A 22446-nucleotide genomic window follows, 5' to 3' on the forward strand; every position below is an offset into this window, starting at 1 on the left:
TTTTGTGTAAGAACACTCATTTATTTCTACTATCTTAATCCAATTTTTCTTATCTCTAACGAGTGTTATCTTCTTATACATTATTAAACTATTTACATAGAACAAAACAATTCTTATTTTTTTTTTTTGTAGTGTAACATATCTTTTAAATTTTATGTATTTACAGTGTGCAAGTAAACTATTTGATAAAATATTTAATAGAGATATATTAAATTGGAGATACAGAAACAATTCATTATATGACAAGAAGAAGCATAAAGTGGTTTTAAGCTTTGTGTATGCACTTGAATATAGTATAGTAGTTTTTTTTTTTTTTTTTTTTTTTCAGGTATTCATTATCTTACTTTTACTATAATTGTCTTACACTCTGCAATCATAGAGCCTTGTTGTGGAGCCAGCCAAAGTGGAGGGGAATTCATGTATAAATGGACTCTATATTGCCAAGTTGGTTCATTAGCTTTCCAAGTTAATAGGCCTTTATGAGGTGAGCTTCTTAATTGGCACATGATTTTCTAAGTTCGATGATAAACATATGCATCCAAATTCAAGCCAAGCCATGTTTTGGTTTTATGGAATAATGTTAATGGTTTAAGCTTGATCATCTTGAATGGCCCCTTAGCCATTAAATCCACTCAAAAGACATTTATGTTATTTTATGCAGTTCAATTTTTTTGTGAAAGTTTCTCATTTCACCTCACATTCAAAGAAGGGTTGTGAGTTAGTCTAAACATTCATTTATATTCACATTTAACATACCTTTCACTTTATTAAGTCCACTGAAGTATTAATTGCATTGGCAATGGTATTTTATGGTATTAAATATCTATAATTTTCTATGTTTTTCTCTGTTCTTTTCTTTTCTTTTTCTTTCAATATATTAATTTATTATAAGTTTTGATGTTTGATGATTGATATGTAATATCTAGGTAATCTGTGGTCTGGTTCAAAATGTGGTGTTATTTTGATGTGGCCATGGAGATCCATAGAAAAATCTCTTTCACTGAAACTAGAGGAAAGATGCATGACTCATTTGTTGGTCGAGAGGTTATTCGTGGACCTTAGAAGTTAGGTCATAGTCAATGGTGTTTGTAGCTTATCTTTCCAAGACGTCAAGTATAGTACTTATTATACGATAACACTAGAGTTAAAGTGTGGTGTGTTGGATCTCTCTTATTCTCAATGTGCACTATAACAATTGGTTTGTTATGTTTACAACCACTATCTTTATTTTATTTTTTCACAATTGTGACTAATAAAAACTTGTTGCAAAGCTCATTAATTCATTGATTGTGTGCAACAAGTACTATTTTTTTTTTTATATATCTTATAAAGAAGAGAAAGTAACTAGGTGCTCTGCTTTTCAAAACTCTAATGAGGTAAGGTAAATTTCAGAATAAATAGAAATGCATTTATTTTGAAATTTCTTGTAATAAGAAACTTATGGTAGGAAGTTTAATTTTTATGTCATACTCTTTTTTTTTTTTTATGACTTAATATGTAATTAGTTATGAGTGTAATGCATTGATTTGTTGTTGAATATTGCTGTTCAAATGACTAATCTTCTTTCGTTTAAGGTAGTGGTGTACAAACTTAAAGTCGTCTAGAGATTATAAATTTATATAATATGACATGTGTTACTGTGGTTGTCTATTTTTACTTCTACTTCAGGTGATCTACGGTAATATTTTGATGATTGTAAACGTATTGTATATATAATTTATATTTTGTTGTTCTTTCATTTATGGATGATTTAGTTTTGAAACTTTTTCTCTAATTGGAGATTGCATTTGCAGGGATTGATTTTTACCGCTTACTCTTTATGACAAATGGACTTCCCGATGGTGTCGAGTTGGCATACTATGTGAGGGATGTGTATATATCTATATACTTTATATAAATAAAACAATTTTCATTTTTTTCTCAATTATAAATAAAACAGTTAGTTGTTATACTGTACATATTACTTATTTTATCTTTGGCTGGTATTTGAAATTTATAGAGCTCTCATAGCAGACACATCTACACCTTGAATTAGACTAAATGCCAGGAACATGTATATACTTCAAATGCATTTGTTTGATTTTGGAGGGTTTTGGCCAAATTATAAATAAAATAATAATTAAAAAAAATTGATTTATGGGATTTATGAATATGCGACTATTTAATGTATAATTCGCCTGAGTTCTAGAGAATATTTGGTGGCTGCAATCTGGGAAATGGCATCATATTCTGCGATTGCTACAATAGAAAGGTGAAGTTCTTGATTCAGATAGACGTTTTGTAGTATGATAATTTTGATGCATCTTAATTAGTTTCTGACATCATTTGCATCATCTTGAACAAGTTAGTCCTTCCCAGTTCGAAGCTAATGCCGGGATGCACGTATACTTTATTTAGATGAGATGTTTTTTTTTCTAATTTATGGCAATGTAGCTTAAATAAAACTAATATTTTCGTGGCTTGGCACGTAACATCTAACTAGTATACATAAATGTATATAAGTTTTCTAAGGAAACCTAATTTATTATTTTTTTCTACAAGTCTAACTTTAATAATAGTAAAACGGGTCAAAGTGGGTCAACACAAACACGACACGATTTTTTATGGGTCGGGTTAGGGTTGAGAAAATTAGACACGAGTCAAAAAATGGGTTGACACGTCTGACACAAAATTTAAAAACAAGCCCCATAAAATATGACACGAACACTGCACGATGACACGTTTTGCCACCCCTACCATTACCAGAATGCAAAGATTGTTCTCCATTATTTCGATGAGATTTCTTGTTGATGGAACTTATTGGGCATTATCCATCTCCTCATCTTGTAGTTCTTGAGATCTTTTGGTAAGCACCATTTTTTCTGGTGAAGAACTTCAAGATTTTAGCTTAAGCTCTGTTGTGATTAACAATCACACAATGGAGGATCAAGAATATAAAACATCAAGTATAAACAATACAACAGTAGCAAGAATCAATTTGAATCTAAACTAGAAAAATAAAACAAGAAAAACAGATGAGGAGAAAGAGTTGCAGAAAAATGGCTCAGCAATGGACAATAATGGCAGTAAACAGTAATGGACAATACTCAAAATTATACCAACTGTCTAAGACTCTAAGCTAAAGAAAAATTGAACAATGGATGGGAGAGTTGTTTTAATACAATTGCTCAGGTTGGACATTTATAGACTAACCAATAAAAACCAACTTAACTAACTAAATCTATCTAACAAATGAAGTGATGCCAAGTGCACAAGACTAGGTGACTAGACCATAACACTAACAAATCCATCTTGGTGTAGCCACCAAGACTTTAACACTTGAAAGAGAGAGAGTGAGAGGCAGAGCCATATGAGAACTAATGAGAAATTTATCCAATGGCACTCATGTTCACCAAGTTTAGGCAGTAACTAAATTTTTCATGAGTGACACATTTGATAAACATGTCAGCTGGGTTGTGATCAATGTTCACCTTCTTAACTTGTATCTTCTTCTTGGCAATGATGTCTCTAATGAAGTGCTTCTTTAATATGTTTCGATCTTTCATGGAACAAAGGGTTTTTCATTAAGTGCAGGGCACTTTGATTGTGACAATGCACTGTCATGTCTTCAGATTTGAACCCTAGTTCCTTGGTGAGACCCTTTAGCCATATAGCTTCTATTATTGCTTCTGTAGCAGCCATATACTCAGCCTCAGTAGATGACAGAGCTACCGCCTTTGGGAGATTTGATTTCCATCTTGTGCATCCACCTAGAGATGTGAAAACATAACCTGTGAGAGACCTCCTTGTGTCAGTACAGCCAGCATAGTTTGAATCCACAAAGCCTTCAACTTCACAGTCTTCTTGCTGGATTTGTAGATTAAACCAGCGCTTAGGGATCCTTTCACATATCTCATCACCCACTTGACTGCATCCCAATGCTTGCTGCCAGGATAAGCAATAAACCTACTGATTATGCTCATGGCATAGGCAAAATCTGGTCTTGTGCACACCATGGCATACATCAGGTAGCCAACACAACTGGCATATGGTATGCAGTCCATATGCTTCCTCTCAATTTCAGTCTGGGGTGATTGATCTTTTGAGAGCTTAAACTGTTGAGCCATAGGTGTAACAACTGGCTTGGCCTCATTCATCATGAATTTCTTCAACACTTTCTACAGGTATTTCTCTTGTGACAACATGATTACACCAGGCCTCTTTCTTTTGATTCCAATTCCCAGTAGCTTCTTGGTTTCTCCCATATCTTTCATCTCAAATTCACCTTTTAGTTGATCCTTCAATTTGTTGATCTTGTGCCTGTCCTTTCCTACTATTAGTATGTCATCAACATACAAGAGTAGGTAAAGGTTTCCATTAAAATAGACACAAGGATCATAGCAACTCATGTTGAATTTGATCCTATCCATGAATTCATCAAACCTAAAATTCCACTGCCTTAGAGCTTGCTTCAACCCATACAATGGTTTGTGTAGCAAACACACCTGGTTTGGATCCCCATTGTCAAACCCTTCAGGTTACTTCAAGTAGATCTTTTCATCAAGGTTTCCATGGAGAAAAGCTGTTCTTACATCCATTTGATCTATTTCTAGATCTTGATCTGTAGCCTTAGCCATAATGCCTCTGATGGATGCTTATTTTACCACTGGTGCAAATATCTCATTGAAATCCAAACCTTCTTTTTGAGTGTACCCCTTTGCCACTAGCCTGGCTTTGTATCTCACTTCTTCAGTACCTGGTAAGCCTTCTTTCTGTCTAAAAAACCATTTACTGTCAATTAATCTCTGTCCATAAGGTTTAGTAACAACAAACCAGGTCTTATTCTTTATGATGGATGCCTTTTCTTCATTAGTGGCTTTTAGTCATTTCTCCTTGTTGTTACTTTAAATGGCTTCTTTATATGAGGTGGGTTATGAGTTTTCTAACTCATTTGCAGTTGCAAGAGCAAATCCAGAGTAGTCTGTAACACCATATCTGGCAGGGGGTCTGATGCTTCTTCTGCTTCTATCTCTGGCCAAGAGATAATCATCAAGCTCTTCTTGAGCTTCTTGGGTGACAACATTGTCATCTTGAGTTGGCATTTCATCTGGATTGCTGGGTGGATCCACCTCAATGTTTAGTTAGGAGGAGTTGCTGTCTGATGAGTGTAGGGACTGGTAAAGGTTTCATTGCTATTTCTTCTTCTCTAAATATCACATCTCTGCTGATTATGCATCTTTTGAAACCTAGTTCAAGGCACAATAGTTTGTAGCCTTTAACACCATCAGGGTACCCAAGGAACATGCACTTCAAGGCTTTAGGTTTCAATTTGTCTTGCTTCACATGTGCATAGGTTGTACACCCAAAGACTTTTAGGTGATCATAGTTCTAAGCCTCACTTGTCCATTTTTCTTGTGGTGCCAAGCAACTTATTGCTGTTGATGGGCACCTATTAATCATGTAGCAGGCTGTCTGCAAAGCTTCTCCCCAAAACTTCCTTTCTAGACCAGCGCCTTTGAGCATATACCTGACCCTTTCCAAGAGGGTTCTGCTCATCCTTTCAGCAAGTCCATTTTGCTGTGGTGTGTCCCTAACTATCAAGTGCTTTGGGATCCCTTCCTTGTCACAAAATGCCTTGAATTGGTTGGAGCAAAATTCCAATCCATTATCTGTTCTCAGCTTTTAATCTTCTTACCAGTCTGGTTTTCAAGTAGCTTTTTCCACTTGACAAAGGTGTTGAAAGCTTTATCCTTTGACTTCAGTAGGTACACCCAAACTTTTCTTGAAAAGTCATCAGTGATACTCAAAAAATAGTGAGCACCACCAAGGGTTGGGATCCTAGATGGCCCCCACAAATCTGAGTGAACATAGGCAAGTTGTTCCTTGGTGTTGTGCCTACCAGTGGTGAATTTTTGTCTGCAACTCTTGCCATAGACACATTCTTCACAAAATCCAAGCTTGCCTGTTAATTTTCCTTTCACGATTCCTTGCTTCTTGAGTTTAGTAATCCCCCTTTCACTCACATGACCTAGCCTCAAATGCCATAGCTTGGTTAAATCACCATCATCTGCATTTGAGACATTTGACACTCAACCAGTAACTATTTTCCCATTTAGAAATATTGACTATTTTTATATCTTCCTTCTATTACATTTTTAGTGCTCTTAGTAATTCTAAGCATATTTTTTATCAATTTTAATTGAACACCCTTTAGATGCTAATGTACCAATTGACAAGAGATTTATTTTAAGGTAAGGGACATACCTTACTTCTGTAATGGTCTTTTATGATCCATCATCCATCTATAGCATCACACAGCCAATCCCTTGTATAGTACAAGCCTTGTTGTCTCCTAGTAAAACAGTTCCACCAGTTTTCTTCTCAAGATTGCTGAACAATTCTTCTGTAGGGCACATGTGGAAAGAGCATCCTGAGTCAAGAGTCCATTCTTGGCCAGAGTCTGCATTGGACACAACCAAGACATCTGCAGAATCATAGCCATCTGCAGCCACATCACCTTGACCTCTTTCCTTCTCTTTTTCCCTCTTCAACTTGTTTTTCAAAGCAATGCATTCATCTCTGAAATGGCCTTCCTTTTTGCAAGAGAAGCACTTCTTGTCAGTGTTGTTTCTAGAATTGGACTTTGTCTTCTAGTTCCCTTTCTCATTGGAGTGCTTTGATCCCTTGAAACCCTTCTTTTCATGTCTGCCTTTGACAAACAGTCCCTCTCCTCCAATTTCTTGTTTTTCATCTGATCTCTTATGCATCTCCTTTGAGTTCAAGGCTGCCTTAACTTCTGACATGGTAAGGGTGTTGTTGCCATAAAGTATTGTATCAACAAAGTGTTCATACACTTTAGGAAAGGAACTTAGTAGGATGATAGCCTGATTTTCCTCTTCCACTTTCACACCTATATTGTTCAGATCAAGAACAGTCTTGTTGAAATCATCTAAGTGTCTTCTGAGTTCTTTGCTGTCTTCCATCTTCAAGGTGTATAATCTCTTCTTCAGATATAATTTATTTGCAAGGAATTTCTTCAAGTAAATTGTCCCAAGTTTGTCCCATAGGCCAAGAGCTTTTTCTTCATCTGCAACTTTTATGAGAACTTCATCTCCAAGGCTGAGGAGAATTGCAGAGTGTGCCTTGGCTTCGATCTCCATCTTTTTCTTCTCATCTTCAATTACTTTGAGTGCATCACCATTAATGGCTTATGAGATTCCTTGATGCAGTAACAGAGCTCTCATCTTGATTCTCCAAAGGCTGAAGTCATTGGCACCTGTGAACTTGTCAACTTCATACTTTGCTGTTGCCATTTCATGATCGAGTTCTTAGTGCCCAGTTCTTCAAACAATCAGTTCTTGATTACTCCAATTTCAACCTTGCTCAGATACCATTTGTTGTGATAAACAATAACACAATGGAGGATCAAGAACATAAAACATCAAGTATAAACAATACAATAGTAGCAAGAATCAATTTGAATCTAAACCAAAAAAATAAAACAAGAAAAATAGATGAGGAGAAAGAGTTGCATAAGAATGGCTCAGCCTTTATTTCACTTCTTGATCAATTAGCTTAAGAGCTTTACAACAAGACGATAATGGCAGTAAAAACCAATGGACAATGCTCAAGATTATACCAACTGTCTAAGACTCTAAGCTAAAGAAAAATTGAACAATGGATGGGAGAGTTTTTTTAATACAATTGCTCGGGTTGGACATTTGTAGACTAACCAACAAAAACAAACTTAACTAACTAAATCTATCTAACAAATGAAGTGATGTTAAGTGTACAAGACTAAGTGACTAGACCATAACACTAACAAGCTCTCAATGAAAGCACTAAAATATTGACTGGATTTTTAGCCAACCAATGTAGAGTCGTAATAAATGAGATTTAAACAAAAAAAAATGAACAATAAATGTAAATTATGACACCAGAATTTAAAGAACTTCAGACTCAGATGTCAGTTAGCCTACTCCCTTTGTATTTTCTTAATCAAAGTTGCAAAATTATGAATAGACTCTTGAATGCAAAGGATTACAATGGAAGAGTTCTATTTTCTCTAAGTACTCAAATTTTTTGATCCTTTTCTCAAGTCATGGATGATCTCTCATATAGGAGAAAAGGTCGATGCTTCTTGCTTTAGGAGACGCGACCAGTGCAGAGATATCTCAACTCTTTCTTTGGTTTTTGGAGGTTGTTAAAGTCCAATTCTTGTGATAACATCCCGCTATTTTTGGGGGTTTGTAACCATCTTTGAGCTTCTTTCAGGATTTGAATATTTGAATTAGTCACTGACGATGAGGGTCCCCCCAAGAGTGTGGTATGATCGCTAACCTCCTCTAGAGGTAGTAGCCAATACTTGGGAGTGACACCCCCAAGACCCATCGTGAAGGGGGTGACAGTCGCCATCTTAAGGCGTTACCCCCGAGACCCCTTCCACTTGATCTTCAATGTTGTGGGTAGCCTTAGCATCATGAAGGTGTGCTATATCTGCCATGTCTTATGTAAGAGAATGAATTTCTTAGACCATGAGGATGTAGGGGTTTAGGAGTACACCTATACAATAACTTCACCACCCTTTGAGTATATCATTATATTTAAGGTAAGGGTAGTGGTATCTAACCCCTAGACTACTTTGACTTCGTAGGTGTGTGATGATCGTTTATCCTATCTATGAGGGTGTAAGTCCACTGTTCCCCTGGAGGCAGCCACCTTGCTCAAGCTAGGGGGAAAGATGACCGTCAAACTTCTCTTCCAACGGTCATGACAATTGGTTGTGACTAACGATCCACACCAACGATCATGAATTTACATATTCTTCATCAATCCAGTCTCGGTATCCTCGTGTCACGTGTCGTTATTCTTACCACGTCCCCATCGTTAAAATTTAGGTAAACAAGGATAAAATTATTATATGCATCCTTTTATCTTAACCTAAAGAGGTGATCCCATATATCGAATGTAATATAATTATTTTAGGTGAATAAGGGTGACATGTAGTGAATAATTGAGTTGTTTTAGGTTATTATTTATCGCGATTTTTAGAAACCGACTATAATAAGAGAATAGAAGCTAAAGAAAGATGAAAGGAAATGAACAAGAGATTTATAACATGGTTGGGATGTTAATTAATTTTAGTCCACGAATCACTATATTAGATACTTATAACAATTATGTTTTAAACTCTTTGGACATGATTTGTGCTATATAAATGCTAAAAATTTGAACCTCTTGCATGATAAGTCTTATTTATAAAACACCATGCATTATGGGTCAGGCTGACCCCAAATTATACTTAAGTATTTATAAGTGTCATGTTTTTTATGGAAAATTATGTTTATTACTGGTTTGTCTGTTGGCTGTTTAGTTGCATTTTTTGTAGCTTTATTAGTTGTGCATCTAAGACTGTGGTGCATATGTTTAATCTACTTTCATTTTTCTTTTGTTAGGCTAGGTTTTAGTTCGTTTTATTTATTGTTCAGCTTTTTGCTAGCGTGGCTAAGCTAGATTATTTGTTGGTTAAGTTGGTTATTCTAAAGTATTGGGTATAAAAAGCTAATCTAGTTTTTTCTAACTAACTTCATCTTTAATAGAATCATCTTGAGATTCTTGCCTTGAAAAAAATCCTTTTCTGTGTATTCTGTATGTTTGTAGGTTGTAATTTATTGGATCTTCAAGGCTTGAAGGAATGTTGATCTGCAATGTTTGAAGGAAATTTAGAGATCTACTAAAGGGAGTTCAGCTCGTTGGAAGTAAGGAGATCTTGTCTTTTCTGATCTAAGGGGACTTAGATCTTTGTTATTGATTGTAATCAAGTATATTTGTAACTTTTGTATGAAAACATTTCAATTGACGTTGTTATAGTGAAGGTTATTTTACTCGGTTCTTGGAAACCCAAGAAATACTCGGTTTGAATGAGTTTCTAATGTTAGGGGAAGTTTGTGATTTTTATGTTCATTGATTTACATTTATAATTTTTATACTTTAGTTGAAAACTTGAAATTGATTAATTAGCTTTTAAATAATCTTAAAATTCGTTATAACGCAAATTACTTTTTTTTTTAATCAAAGTATTTCTCAACACATGAGAACTTTATTTATAACGAAAGAGAAATATTTTAGTTGTTTCTTGAAGAGATGGTTTCTTGAATATTATTCTAGAAAATAATAGTCTACTATTCCAATTCTTGAATATGTTAATGGTGAATGAATTGCTTAACCTTATTTTCTAATTTCTATTTCATCATATAGTATATATAGGAATGATCAATTTTTTTTGACGTGTAGGCTAGGCCATTTTATTATTCATATAATAAGAAAATAATGTTTAATAATAAAGATGATTTAAATTAATTTATGAAATAGATTTCAAAAAAAAAAAAATTAATTTATGAATTATCCTAACTTAACGCATTTAAATAGCCCTTTATTTTTATATTAAAAAAAATAACTCATTTAAACAACTAATTAAATTAAATAAAAAACCCACATGTAACATTTACCTACATAGTCAAATTCCTCCTGAAAATCTTAGAGCATGTTTGGTATTGTTTTCTGTTTTTTGTTTTCAAAAAATTATTTTTAGAAATAAGAACAAAAAATAAGTTCTGAAGTTTTTAAAAACAAGTCATGTTTGGTTAGTGTTTTTTAAAAACAATATTGACCAAAAATGAATTAATTTTTAAAACGGAAAACAACATTTTATTGTTTTCAAAATTCTTATTTTTTTGTAACTTTATTTTCCTGTTTTCAAAAAACAAGCCAAACAAGCCAAATTGTTTTCAAAAAATAATTTTCTGTTTTTAAAAACAAAAAACAGCTTTTTAGTTATGAGGACAAATATGCACTTATTTTTTTTCTTTATTTATTTATTTTTTGATGAAATATCAACTTCATTAAATTAACATTCTGAGTACAAAACATCCAGAATGGCAACTGGAGCACCAGACACAGAAATAATACGACCAGATAAGTACCGTGACATCCTAGCAACAGTATGTGCTAGACGGTTTGCTGATCGTTTAACAAAACAAACTTTTATTAAAGGCAAAGCAAGCAAAAGAGAGCGACAGTCTAGAGCAAGATTTCCAAAGATGGAACAAAGTGATGAGCGGCTACGAATAGCTTGGATAGAGACTAAACTGTCAGATTCAAGAACAACATTCTGCCAACCTTTACGTTTGATCCAACTTAGAGCTTCTTTGATACCCATAATCTCAACAACCTCTGGCGTGAAGGCACCATTAGAACAGTGAGCTATGGCATCAATAAATTAAATCCCTCCTATAAAATATGGTATCAATAACTAATATTTAAATTTAAAATTAAAATTAAAATTAAATTGATATCTTTATTATCATTACATTTAAATAAATAAATCAAACTAATTTTAATTTTCTTTTATTTATTTTCTCCTACTCAAAAAAATAATTAATTCCTTTTATTTCATTTTCTTTCTCCAATTTTAGAAAACAATATATATTCCCAAAATAACAATTTATAATGAATTATTCAATCTCAATTATAATTAATAAGGTAGAGAAGAGTAGCTGTTGTTCTTTGTCTGAGTAGTCAATGTCTAGGGGTGAGAGTCTTTATGTAAAGGCAGCTAGAGAATTATAGAAGAGATTATTCTTGTGGTGAAAATAAGATTGGAGCATCTCGAATAGCTCTAAATTGTGGTGGCTTATTTGTTCTTGTGTTATGTAATTTTGATAGAAGGTTTCTGATTAGAAAAATCTATTACCACTACTACGAAGTAAGCTAAAATTATTCTTCTCACTTTCTGAGAAGCAATTCTAAAATAGAAAAATAAAAACAAAAAAGTAGGCAATTTTATTATTTGTATCAGTAGTAGACACAAGTGAGAAGGATCACTAGATTAAGAGCAGCCTACTTGGTTGAAATATGCAAGAAATATTACTGCTTATTCAAGTATATAACAACTACAGATTAAACATGACTTTAATGGCAGTACCACCACGAGCACTAGTTTCAAAAGCTTCTTCCACCTCTCTCTGAGAAAATCCAAACCGGTGAGTTATAAGGGGCTTCACATCAATCTTACCACTCCTTAAAAACTCCAGGCATAGTGGCCATGTGTTCTTGTACCGAAAAATACCAATAATATCAACTTCCCTGTTTATAACCATGAAGAAAAGAAATTATACATATTAAAGTTTTTACTTGAAACATTTAACTCACATTACTACTCAAATTTTCTTAGTTATACTTCATTTCTGTCCAGAGTTTCTTAGTATTTTCTGTGCAGCTCACAAGTCATTTCATTGTATAGTCCAATTGGGTGCTCAAGTATTGTCAATGTTTTTCATAAAAAGGAAAAATGTCATTATTATAAACTCTTTGTAAAGAGTTAAGCTAAGCTAGTTTGCAGTCTCATTTATATACCTTGCAGCAGCTGGAGTGAGTGGAACAGTCATCTCAGTGTGGCCCATTCCCACAAGGCACACTTTGCCGCCTGCACGAGTGGCCCTCATGGCTGTTGACATGGTTTTGCTAAAGCCTACACAATCAAAAGAAACATCCACTCCACCGATCATGGCTTTATGTATCTGAGCCACTTCTTCACCTATATCCTGTAAAAAGTAAGAACCAAAACCATGGATGAAGATAAATAATTGTCAAACATAAAAATTCCATGCTTCTTAATAAGAGTTAAAGCACCTACTACCAAACCTATATGATATGATTCATGAGTCATGAGTCATGAATCCATACGATTTAGTGAAATTGAATGCACATCAGTTAACATGTAATAAGAGCTTAATGGTTATGATGCGGTATTCATTAGCTTCAAATGATGATTTGAATCAAAGAGACCTGAACATTTGTTGAAACTTTGACAGTTTCATCTGCACCAAGATTCTTGGCAACTGATAAACGATGGTCATCCACATCGACAATAACAATTCTGGGAGTCCCGAAAGCACGGGCAGCGAGCATTGTGACTAGGCCAATTGGTCCAGCTCCCATGATCAAAACATTTGTCTCTGGACCGATATTGGCTCGGCGACAAGCATGGACACCCACACTTAAGGGTTCACACATTGCCCCTTCTTCCAAGCTGACATTCTCTGGCAGCTTAAAGCATAGGTCTGCTGGATGAACTACCTGTCAATGAAAAACAAAATTTAAAACACTTGAAATAAGCACAGCACACACAACTCTTAGGCATAAGACAGGAAACTAAGAGATCACTTCAACTATGTTCACTGCTAAAGCTTATTTTCTTGTTGAAAACTGCAAAAAATTATAATAACAATGTCTCAAATGGTGCCCAGTAAACAAAATTAATCTTGTATGCTCCACAGAACATAAACATTTACAAACCAAGAAATTGACTCTCCAAAGATGCAATTTTGTTTGACCTGATTGGCAAGAGAACCATGAACAGGTGGGGTTGCAAAAAACTTCATCTCTGGGCATAGATTGTATCGACCTTCTATGCAAAGGTTACACCTCCAGCAACTGATTCCAGGCTCAAGTGCAACACGGTCACCGGGCACAAGTGTACTCACTCCACTCCCAACTTCTTCTATGATCCCGGCGCACTCATGGCCGAGCACCATGGGCTCTTTAACAATGAAATCTGCTAATCTCATGGCCTGAGAGAAAAAAAACAAAACATTTCAAACAGATGATGATCAATAAACATTATTGTATAAAATGGTATGTGGGTATTATTTATACTATCCAAAGTTCTGTTAAATGTGAGAAATGGTATAACAGAATTTGCTACCCAACTCAACTTGGCTACCCAGAAAAACTATTTAGAAAATTATATAAAATGATTCACCTTGAGAAAGTGAACATCACTACCACATATGCCAACAGCTTTCATCCTTACTCTAACATCATTAGGTCCTGCATAAAAAAAATTAAAAACAAGAAAGAACAGGAAAATGAGTGTTTATTGAAAGAGATTGTATAAAGTAGGAACATGTAAAGAGAAAATAATGAAAAGATACCAAGAGGTGGGAGAGTGAACGGTTGAATCTTGAGATTGTTTACACCAAGAAGCCAGGCAGCCATGTTTTCTTCTCCATCTTTGATTTCACCATGAGACTGTCCTCCCTTACCCATCTCTCTCTCTCTCTCACTCTCTCTCTGTATTTTAGCAGTTTCCGACTTTTAACACTTGATAGTTCTGAAATCTGACGAGTGAGGAAACTGAGGGATTCTGGATAAGCACATGCCAACGTTTTATATTTTATTTTCACAAGAGAAAAAAAGAATTATCAATATTGGTATTATTAGAATGGTTAAGAAGATAATATATTATTATTCTAATTTGCGTGGAAAAATATTCAAATATTATTTTGGGACTTTGTGGTTATCTGATGTGGAGATATTGTTGTCCTTCACCATTGTGACAAAACCCATAATTGATCCATCCTCTAATTGCGACGTGGGATTTTTATTCGTTTGGTGGAATACAGACCAAAACTATGGTCGAAAATTAGCTAAACGTCAGGGTCTACTCTGAATAAGAGAGAACAAAAATGAGAGTGCGTATCAATTTAATTTATAAGCATATTTAGTTGGGTTTGGAAAACCACAATGTAATTGGATTTGTGTGTAATTAGAGGTAATTACACAATTTGATATGTTTGTCTGACCATGTAATTACACTTTAACTGTGTAATTTGAAGTAATTGAGGGGTTTATATTACATTCTCCAATTCATGGCCCCCATAAAAATTGAATGTAATTACACTGTGTAATTACTAAAAATTTTCCATAATAAACATTAGCTACTAAAAAATATTATTTCCCATGTAATTACTAATTATTTTGTCAAACAAAATATTAAGAATTCATATGTAATTACCACCTCATATCCAAACACACCTTGTATTTTAAAATATATAGTGTAATTACTAGACTGTGTAATTACCACCCTAGTAATTACCCTATATAGTAATTACACAGTTACTTCCAAACACACCCTTATGTATTGTGTAATTAAAGGTAATTGAGGGTTTCAATTACTTTTTTGTCTCCTATTAAAAACTTTTTATTTTAAATAATTACTAAAATAAATAATAATTTTTTTTTGTGTGAATACTAGTGTTATTTGTATTTTTAAACAGTTGACATGTGATGTATAAGGAAGAAATAATCTCACGATCTCACTAATTAAAACTCCTCAGTTAAACCAAGTCACGAAGAAGCTTCACTGATTCGGAAAAAGGTCAAGACTAAAAAGGTATGCGGAGATCCACCTTACCTTACCTCAACTTCCTGGAGGTGGAAGACTCGTTACCACTCCAAGACTCGAGTGGTCCAAGATCAAACGATGCCCAAGTGATACCCGAATGGGTCCTCGAAGGGCCTATCGTGGACACTGACCGCCCAAAAGGATCGCAAACGTCTACCTTGGATACAAACCTGAATCGCCCAACGACAATTATGTTTTTTCTGACACAGGATTAGATCTTGTTCGTTGTGTTCAGACATGGTAGTGTGCCCACCTCATACACCTTTTTGCCAGACTGTTATTCTAGGCATTTACTTTTCAAGGTTAAACCTTTTGGCAAAACGCGTCCACTACGTACATTGGTCCCCTTTTGTCCAGTTGTTGCAATGCACGAGCACAAATCCTTCTAAGGGGCCCAACAGTGAGCTCTTTTTGCATGTATTTTACCCCATCAGTGGACTTTTTGCAGAAACCCTAGGCTAGTCATGAGCATGTCCATATTCGCCTTACAGCCTATAAATACTCTTCTATTTCCATACAAAGGGGGGATCACAACCTAGACAGCTGAAGCTCTGGTAATATTATTCTAAGATTTCCTCTTCTTCAAGAGAAACATAGAATACAGAGTTAGGATTTCCTGCAAAACACTGTAAAAACATCATATATGCCTTCTAAGGCTAATAGACTGACTCGTGGAATAAGATTAATTAACACCGTGAACCATGTAAAAAACTCCATCTCATTTATTGCTGCATTTTATTATTTCTTAAGCTCTTAAATATTTAGTTTTGAAAAATCTTAGTAACTATTTTGGTGCTTTCATTGAGAGTTGAAGAAAGACCTAAACCCATAGTTCCACTATACCATGGTGTTTACTCAAAAATAATTTACCAACAGGACTCCTCCAGGAGACCTCGATGCCGTCATGAAAGATGTAAACCCTCTCTCACCAGAGCACACCCAGTCGAGCAAATCGAGAGGAGGGGATGCATCCAATGCCGACAAACGAGAGGCTAACCTGAACAACCAGCACAACCACATTGGCGAAGACCGAGATGTTGAAAATGAGGAGGAAGACTATGATGGAGAATATGTCAAAGATGTGTATTACAAAGATGTTTATCACTATGAGCAGGACCCTGAAGTGATTTGAGTGTCCAAAGAGTTGCTTGAGACTAAACAGAAGCTAGCCCGCCAAGAGAAGTTTTCTCGGAAAATGGAGAGAATGATGGCCTGCTTCTGAGACAAATTTAGAGATCTAGACAAGGGAGACTCAGATGATAACTCCTCAACGGAATGTGTCAGAGGAAATAATAGGGAAAACCATGCTAATGTTGGAACCTCTGCTCCTGTACAGAACAAGGAAAAAGCAAAAGTAGGTGATCCTTACACTACAAGAAAATAGGCCTATCTCGACGGGCCTAGCCCCCCATTATTGTTCTATCTCGACGGGCACAAACCGCCGTGAATTTGAATGCCGACATTGAGAAAGGGCATTCTCGACGGGCTAGGCCCGCCGAGATAGGTGAGCAATCTCGGCGGGCTAGGCCCCCCGTAATAGATCAATTTCTTATTAAAAAAAATTACAGAAATCAAAATTCACTTGTTATTGCCAATATTATACATCTATATTTTTACCAAAATTTTAGACCACAATAACAATTGATATAAAGCAAAAATAATTTTTTATACAAGTATCAATACATAATAATAACAAAAATCTTTCAAAATAAACAAACTCAAATAAACATCATGTACATTAGGAAAAAATAATCCAAATGATCAATAGAAAAATAAAAAAATACAATACTAACAAGGATAAATATCATATTCATCAATAAATTCTTATTAATCATAAATAATAATAAAAAAATTAGTCTAAACAACCCAATTTAAAAAATAAAATCAATAAAAACACCTTACAATGATATTGAAAGTTCTTGCCTTTGATATGGAAAGTGACCATCCTAGAAGAGAAAAAAAAAATATTAAAAAAAAAGAGATAAAATAAGAAAACTAAAGAGAAAAAGAACTTTTATACCTCTCAAACAAAGAAAAGAGGAATAACCTATAATTTATATAAAGGCAATATTTCTTAACCTCCGACGTCCAAAGCTCGGCGTCATCCTTAGCTCCGGCATCATCCTAGGAGCATCTTCTTCCCCAATAACGGCGTACGTCATCGATCTGAAAAAAAAAATACAAAAGAAGAAGAAGAAGAAAATAAGGAAACGATACACAAAGAGAAAGAGGGGGACTAATGGTGCCGCCACCGCACATGAAAAACAAAAAGAAGAACAAGATGGAGGACTCCATATGAGACCCATGTCTGCTGGTGCGAGAGAGAAAATGAGAGAAAGAGAGTGAATGAAAAAGTGCGGCTAAAAAGTTAGAGTTAATTAGGGTTTCTCTTTTTTTTAGTCAGTCTTTGGGCCTATCTCGACGGGCCTAACTTGGACCGCCGAGATTGGTACCAATCTCGGCGGTCCAAGTTAGGCCCGTCGAGATAGGGTCCAAAATTAATAATTTTTTTAAAAAAAATATATTCTTGTGATCAATTATGGCGGTTCTTTAAGAGCCCGCCGAGATAGAGACCAATCTCGGCACACACACGCGGGCCCGCCGAGATTGGTGTGTCGAAATTGCCTATTTTTATTGTAGTGTTAGAACCCTTCAGCTCTCGTACCTTCTCGAAAAATTATAAATCCAGCTAGTAGACCTACTTAGTAGGGGTGTTCGCAGTGCAGGTGGTGCAGTTTTTAACCATTTCTTTAAACCAACCCGCACATGCGATTTTTCTAATTTTCTGAACCGCACCCGCACCGCGATACTAAAAAACCGCAAAAACCGCACCGCAAAAAATGATGTGGTGCGGTGAGGTTTTTGCGATTTGAACTATCACAATTTTTTTTTTTGAAATCATCATAAAATAATTAAACTATCATTAATATAATTATTCCAAAACACTTAAGAAAATACAACAAACTTGAGACTAATAAAAGTTATAACAACAACAATAAGTCAATAATCTTTTTAAAGTTTCAACAACACACCTAAATCAAAATAACAAACTTGAAACTAATTAAATTCCAAAAATAATATAAATGTACAACTGACATACTTTCAGCAATAGATTAAAAATAAAACAAACACAAACTTCCAACTCCAAATTTCAATACACATGTATGGGCTTGGGTTTCTTGCTAAGAAGAGAGGGTTTGTGAAGATTATGGATTTTGCCCTAAGATTTATGGGCTTGGGTTGGGCTCATATGTATGGGCTTGATTAAATAAATATAAAAATTGAAATTTTAAAACATGCGGTGCGGTTTGAATCGCGGTTTAATAATTTAAAACCGCAAACCGCACCGCTCCGCGCGGTTTAGGAAAAATTCAAACTGCAAGCGCACCGCAAAGAATTTCAAACCGCATTTTCTTTTCGGTGCGGGCAGTTTGAGCAGTTTGATGTACACCCCTACTACTTAGGCGTAGAAGGCCACCAATGCCTCCGGGCTTGGACGCCCTTCATCTTTGAAAAGTCCCACTACGCAAAAAGGGACTAGTACGAAAGTACCTAGGCTTAGGGGAACGAAAAACCACCCGAGTGATTCTGTAAACCATGATGGTGGGACTGGGGAACAATATTCCTGATGATAGTGTTGGGTTTTATGCCCTAAATAAAACTCATTTCATATAATCAGATTTACTTATTAATAAAGATCAGAAATAACATTTTTATGTTGCATGGTTCACATGATTTATTTCATGATTATATGTATATAATGTATGAATTCCTTTTAAGTCCAGAACATATGAGTTGGTTAAAGATTATAGTGTTGTCAGCACAGTGGAATATAATCTTTATTATATGTTCAAAAGTTGATTCCCTGATTTGTCAGAACACTGGATTTAGACTGACATGGTATAATCAGCGATAGGTATTCTTACACCTTGGAAAAGTGTTATGTCCTTTCCAGGACATTGGCAAAGTTTACCAGTATCGGATGCATGGAGTATGCATTGGAATGGACCGATATTGAACTTTGAATTAGATTTTGAAACTTACCGTAAACGTCTATTCAATTCAATATCATAAGTTGATCCTAGATCACATGATCAAAATCCTGATATGGTTAGGCTCAATTTCAAGAGTGTTATGCGTGTTCTTTGATTTGTTAGTTAAGCCTTCTTCTGTATCAGGGTGATACGTACATTTTGGGAACACGGTAATACAATTGAGTGGGGGAGCGCTAACATAAATATGGAATCTATAGCTTCTATTTGGCAAATAGAAGTAAAGGATGATTTCCTTCGAGCTTAACCAAACGAAGATAAATGGTGGAGATCTCATTTCACTTAGGTGAAATATCATTTATACAGGGTTAAGTGTTTTAAGGATAAAATACATTATAGGGTGTTACGGTAATTTAATCCTGTACAGTGTAAATCATCTATATAGAGGATCATTGATCACATTAGGGTTATAACAATGGATAACTAATGACGTGTCTATATCGTGGAACATATAGAGCGTTTCTATATGACTGAGAGTGCAATTCCAAGTTCTAAGTGTCGATTCAATGAGGAATTAATAAGTTAGGGAATTTACTTGGTAAATTCGGTTCGACTTATTGGAAGCTCGGTTATATAGACCCATGGTCCCCATACTAGTTGAGACCATACTGCTTGTAAGACTCAGTTAATTGATTTTAATTAATCAATTATAATTCTAAAAGTTAGACTATGTCTACTTTATGAATTCTCACAGTTTAAGGATAAAATCGTAAAGAAAAGGGTTTCTAGGTTTAATTATTAATTAAGAGACTTTGTATGTCTAATTAATAATTATTTTAAATGACAATATTATTTAATAATCTATTTTAGTTATTAAATAATTAGTTTTGGCATTTAAATGATTAGAATTAGAAAAATGGCATTTTTGGAGAAATTGAAATAAAATTGAGGAAACTACAAAATCCAAGTGAGGCCCATATTCCCTCTATGGCCGAGCACTCCCTTTGTGTTTCCCAATTATTATTTTTATTTTTTAATTGTCATGTAATTGCTAATCAAAGCCTAGCTATAATAGGAAAGTGGTGGATCACACTAAATAAGGCAGTTAATCAATTACACAGTAAAAGAGGAAACTGTTTTATTTGGAAAGTTGTGCTCTCCCTTCTCCCTATATAAAGCAACCTTTGTGTCTCTTCTCTTGCATGCTATCAGCCACGAAATTGAGAGAGAAAAAGAGAGAAAATTTCGAAATCCTTGTGAGATGAGTAGTGCCCACACACATCAAGTGGTATCTCAATCATAGTATGGAAGACTATGGAATTTCTGCATCAAAGAAGGAGAAAAGAAGATCCAGGTTCAGATCTTGGTGATGCTCTGCTACAGAAAGGAATCAAGGGCTAGAGATCTGAACGGAAGGAGTCATATTATTCCGCTGCACCCACTGTAAGGTTTTCTAACTTTATATGTGTTTATTTTCATTGTTTTAGAATTCATATTAGGTTGTTAATCCAACATACTTGTTAGTAAATCTAGATCCTGGTAAAATAATTTCCAACAGATAGTTGGTCCACAATAAATCTCTAAAGGCATCTTGATGCCGAGTATTAAAAGGCTAAGAGGAAAAAGGAGAGGCCACGGGGTATGACCTCAAAAATAATTTAAATGACAAGGTCCATGGATGAGATCTCCCAGATAGTGACACCAAGAGGCTAGAGGAGCAAATTGCTGCTTTGACAAAGTTGGTCCAGAAGCAAAGTGGGGCCCTCACTGAATCTAAAGATGAGGACCCAAAACCTTGCATCAGGACGATCACGAAATCTCCGCTCCTGAAGAAATTCAAGAAGCCTAAGATTGAATTGTATGATGGGCAAATAGATCAAAAGACCCACTTGGCCAAGTACAACAATATGATGCAAGTGGCAAGAGTAAGTGAATATGATAAGTGCTTGTGCTTCTCCCTGACCCTCACCAAGTTTGCCAAAACTTGGTGGAAAAGGTTATCTCCTAGATTAATTCATTCCTGGAAGAAATTGATGGCAAGAGGAATTGCTTGAGGGTAAATGTTATCTGTATTTCTAAATAGTTGACACATGGCGTAAAAGGAAGAGATAATCTCATGATCTCGCTAATTAAAACCCCTTCGCTAAACCAAGTCACGGAGAAGCTTCATTGACATGAGAAAAGGTCAAGACTGAAAAGATATGCAGAGATCCACCTTGCCTTACCTCAGCTTCTTGGAGGAAGAAAACTCGTTACCACTCCAAGACCCAGAGTTGTCCAAGATAAAAGGTTGCCCAAGTGATACCCAGATGGGTACTCAAACGGCCTATCACGGACGCTAACCACCCAAAAGGATCGCAAACGTCTACCTTGGAGACAAACCCAGATCGCCTAGCGATGGTTATGCTTTTTTAGACACATGATCAGATCTTATCTTCTGTGTCCAAATATGGTAGTGCGCACTCCTCATACACCTTTTTGCCAGACAGTTATTCCAAACATTTACTTTCAAGGTTAAATCTTTTGGTGACACGCCTCCATTACATACAGTGGTCCCCTTTTTTCCAGTTGCTGCAATGCACGAGCACTAATCCTTCTAAGGGGCCCAATAGTTAGCTCTTTTTGCATGTATTTTATCCCATTACTTGGCTTTTTACAGAAACCCTAGGTGGATCATGGGCATGTCCATATCCGCCTTAGAGCCTATAAATATCCTATTATTTCCATACGAATCACAACCTAGATAGTCGAAGCTCTGCTAATATTATTCTAAGCTTTCCTTTTCTTCAAGAGAAACATAGAATACAGAGTTAGGATTTCCTACAAAACACTATAAAAATATCATATATGCCTTCTAAGGCTAATAGAATGACTCCTGTACTAAAGTTAATTAACACCTTAATCACGTAAATATTTTCATTTCATTTATTACTACATTTTTTTATTATTTCTTAAGCTCTTAAATATTTAGTTTTTGAAAATCTTTGTAAACAACTAGCTATTTTTCTAAGCAAGATATTAGAAATTCATATATAATTACCACCTTATATTTAAAATATAGTATAATTATTAAACTGTCTAATTACTATTCTAATAATTAATTACTTGGTAATTATATAATTACCGAGTTACAGTTATATTTAGGGATGCTTTTTATTCACTCAAATTCTATATATTATATTTTACTATGTAGATAGTAATAGGTGTACCTCACACCCCTATATGGCA

The 22446-nt window shown here is 35.0% G+C and overlaps 1 protein-coding gene across 1 annotated transcript; it reads right to left on the minus strand.

Moving 5' to 3' along the window:
* Window positions 1-11797: 11797 nt before the first annotated feature.
* LOC115716344 (sorbitol dehydrogenase) lies at window positions 11798-14488 on the minus strand. Its single transcript, XM_030645120.2, has 6 exons — window positions 13974-14488; window positions 13802-13869; window positions 13374-13610; window positions 12826-13116; window positions 12394-12581; window positions 11798-12123 (listed from the first exon to the last, which is right to left on the minus strand). Exons 1-6 carry the CDS (start codon window positions 14086-14088, stop codon window positions 11931-11933), a joined length of 1092 nt encoding a protein of 363 aa, XP_030500980.1. The 5' UTR covers window positions 14089-14488; the 3' UTR covers window positions 11798-11930.
* Between the last annotated feature and the right edge of the window lie 7958 nt (window positions 14489-22446).

This window comes from Cannabis sativa, chromosome 5, assembly GCF_029168945.1.
Source record: "Cannabis sativa cultivar Pink pepper isolate KNU-18-1 chromosome 5, ASM2916894v1, whole genome shotgun sequence".
NCBI classification, from domain to species: domain Eukaryota; kingdom Viridiplantae; phylum Streptophyta; class Magnoliopsida; order Rosales; family Cannabaceae; genus Cannabis; species Cannabis sativa.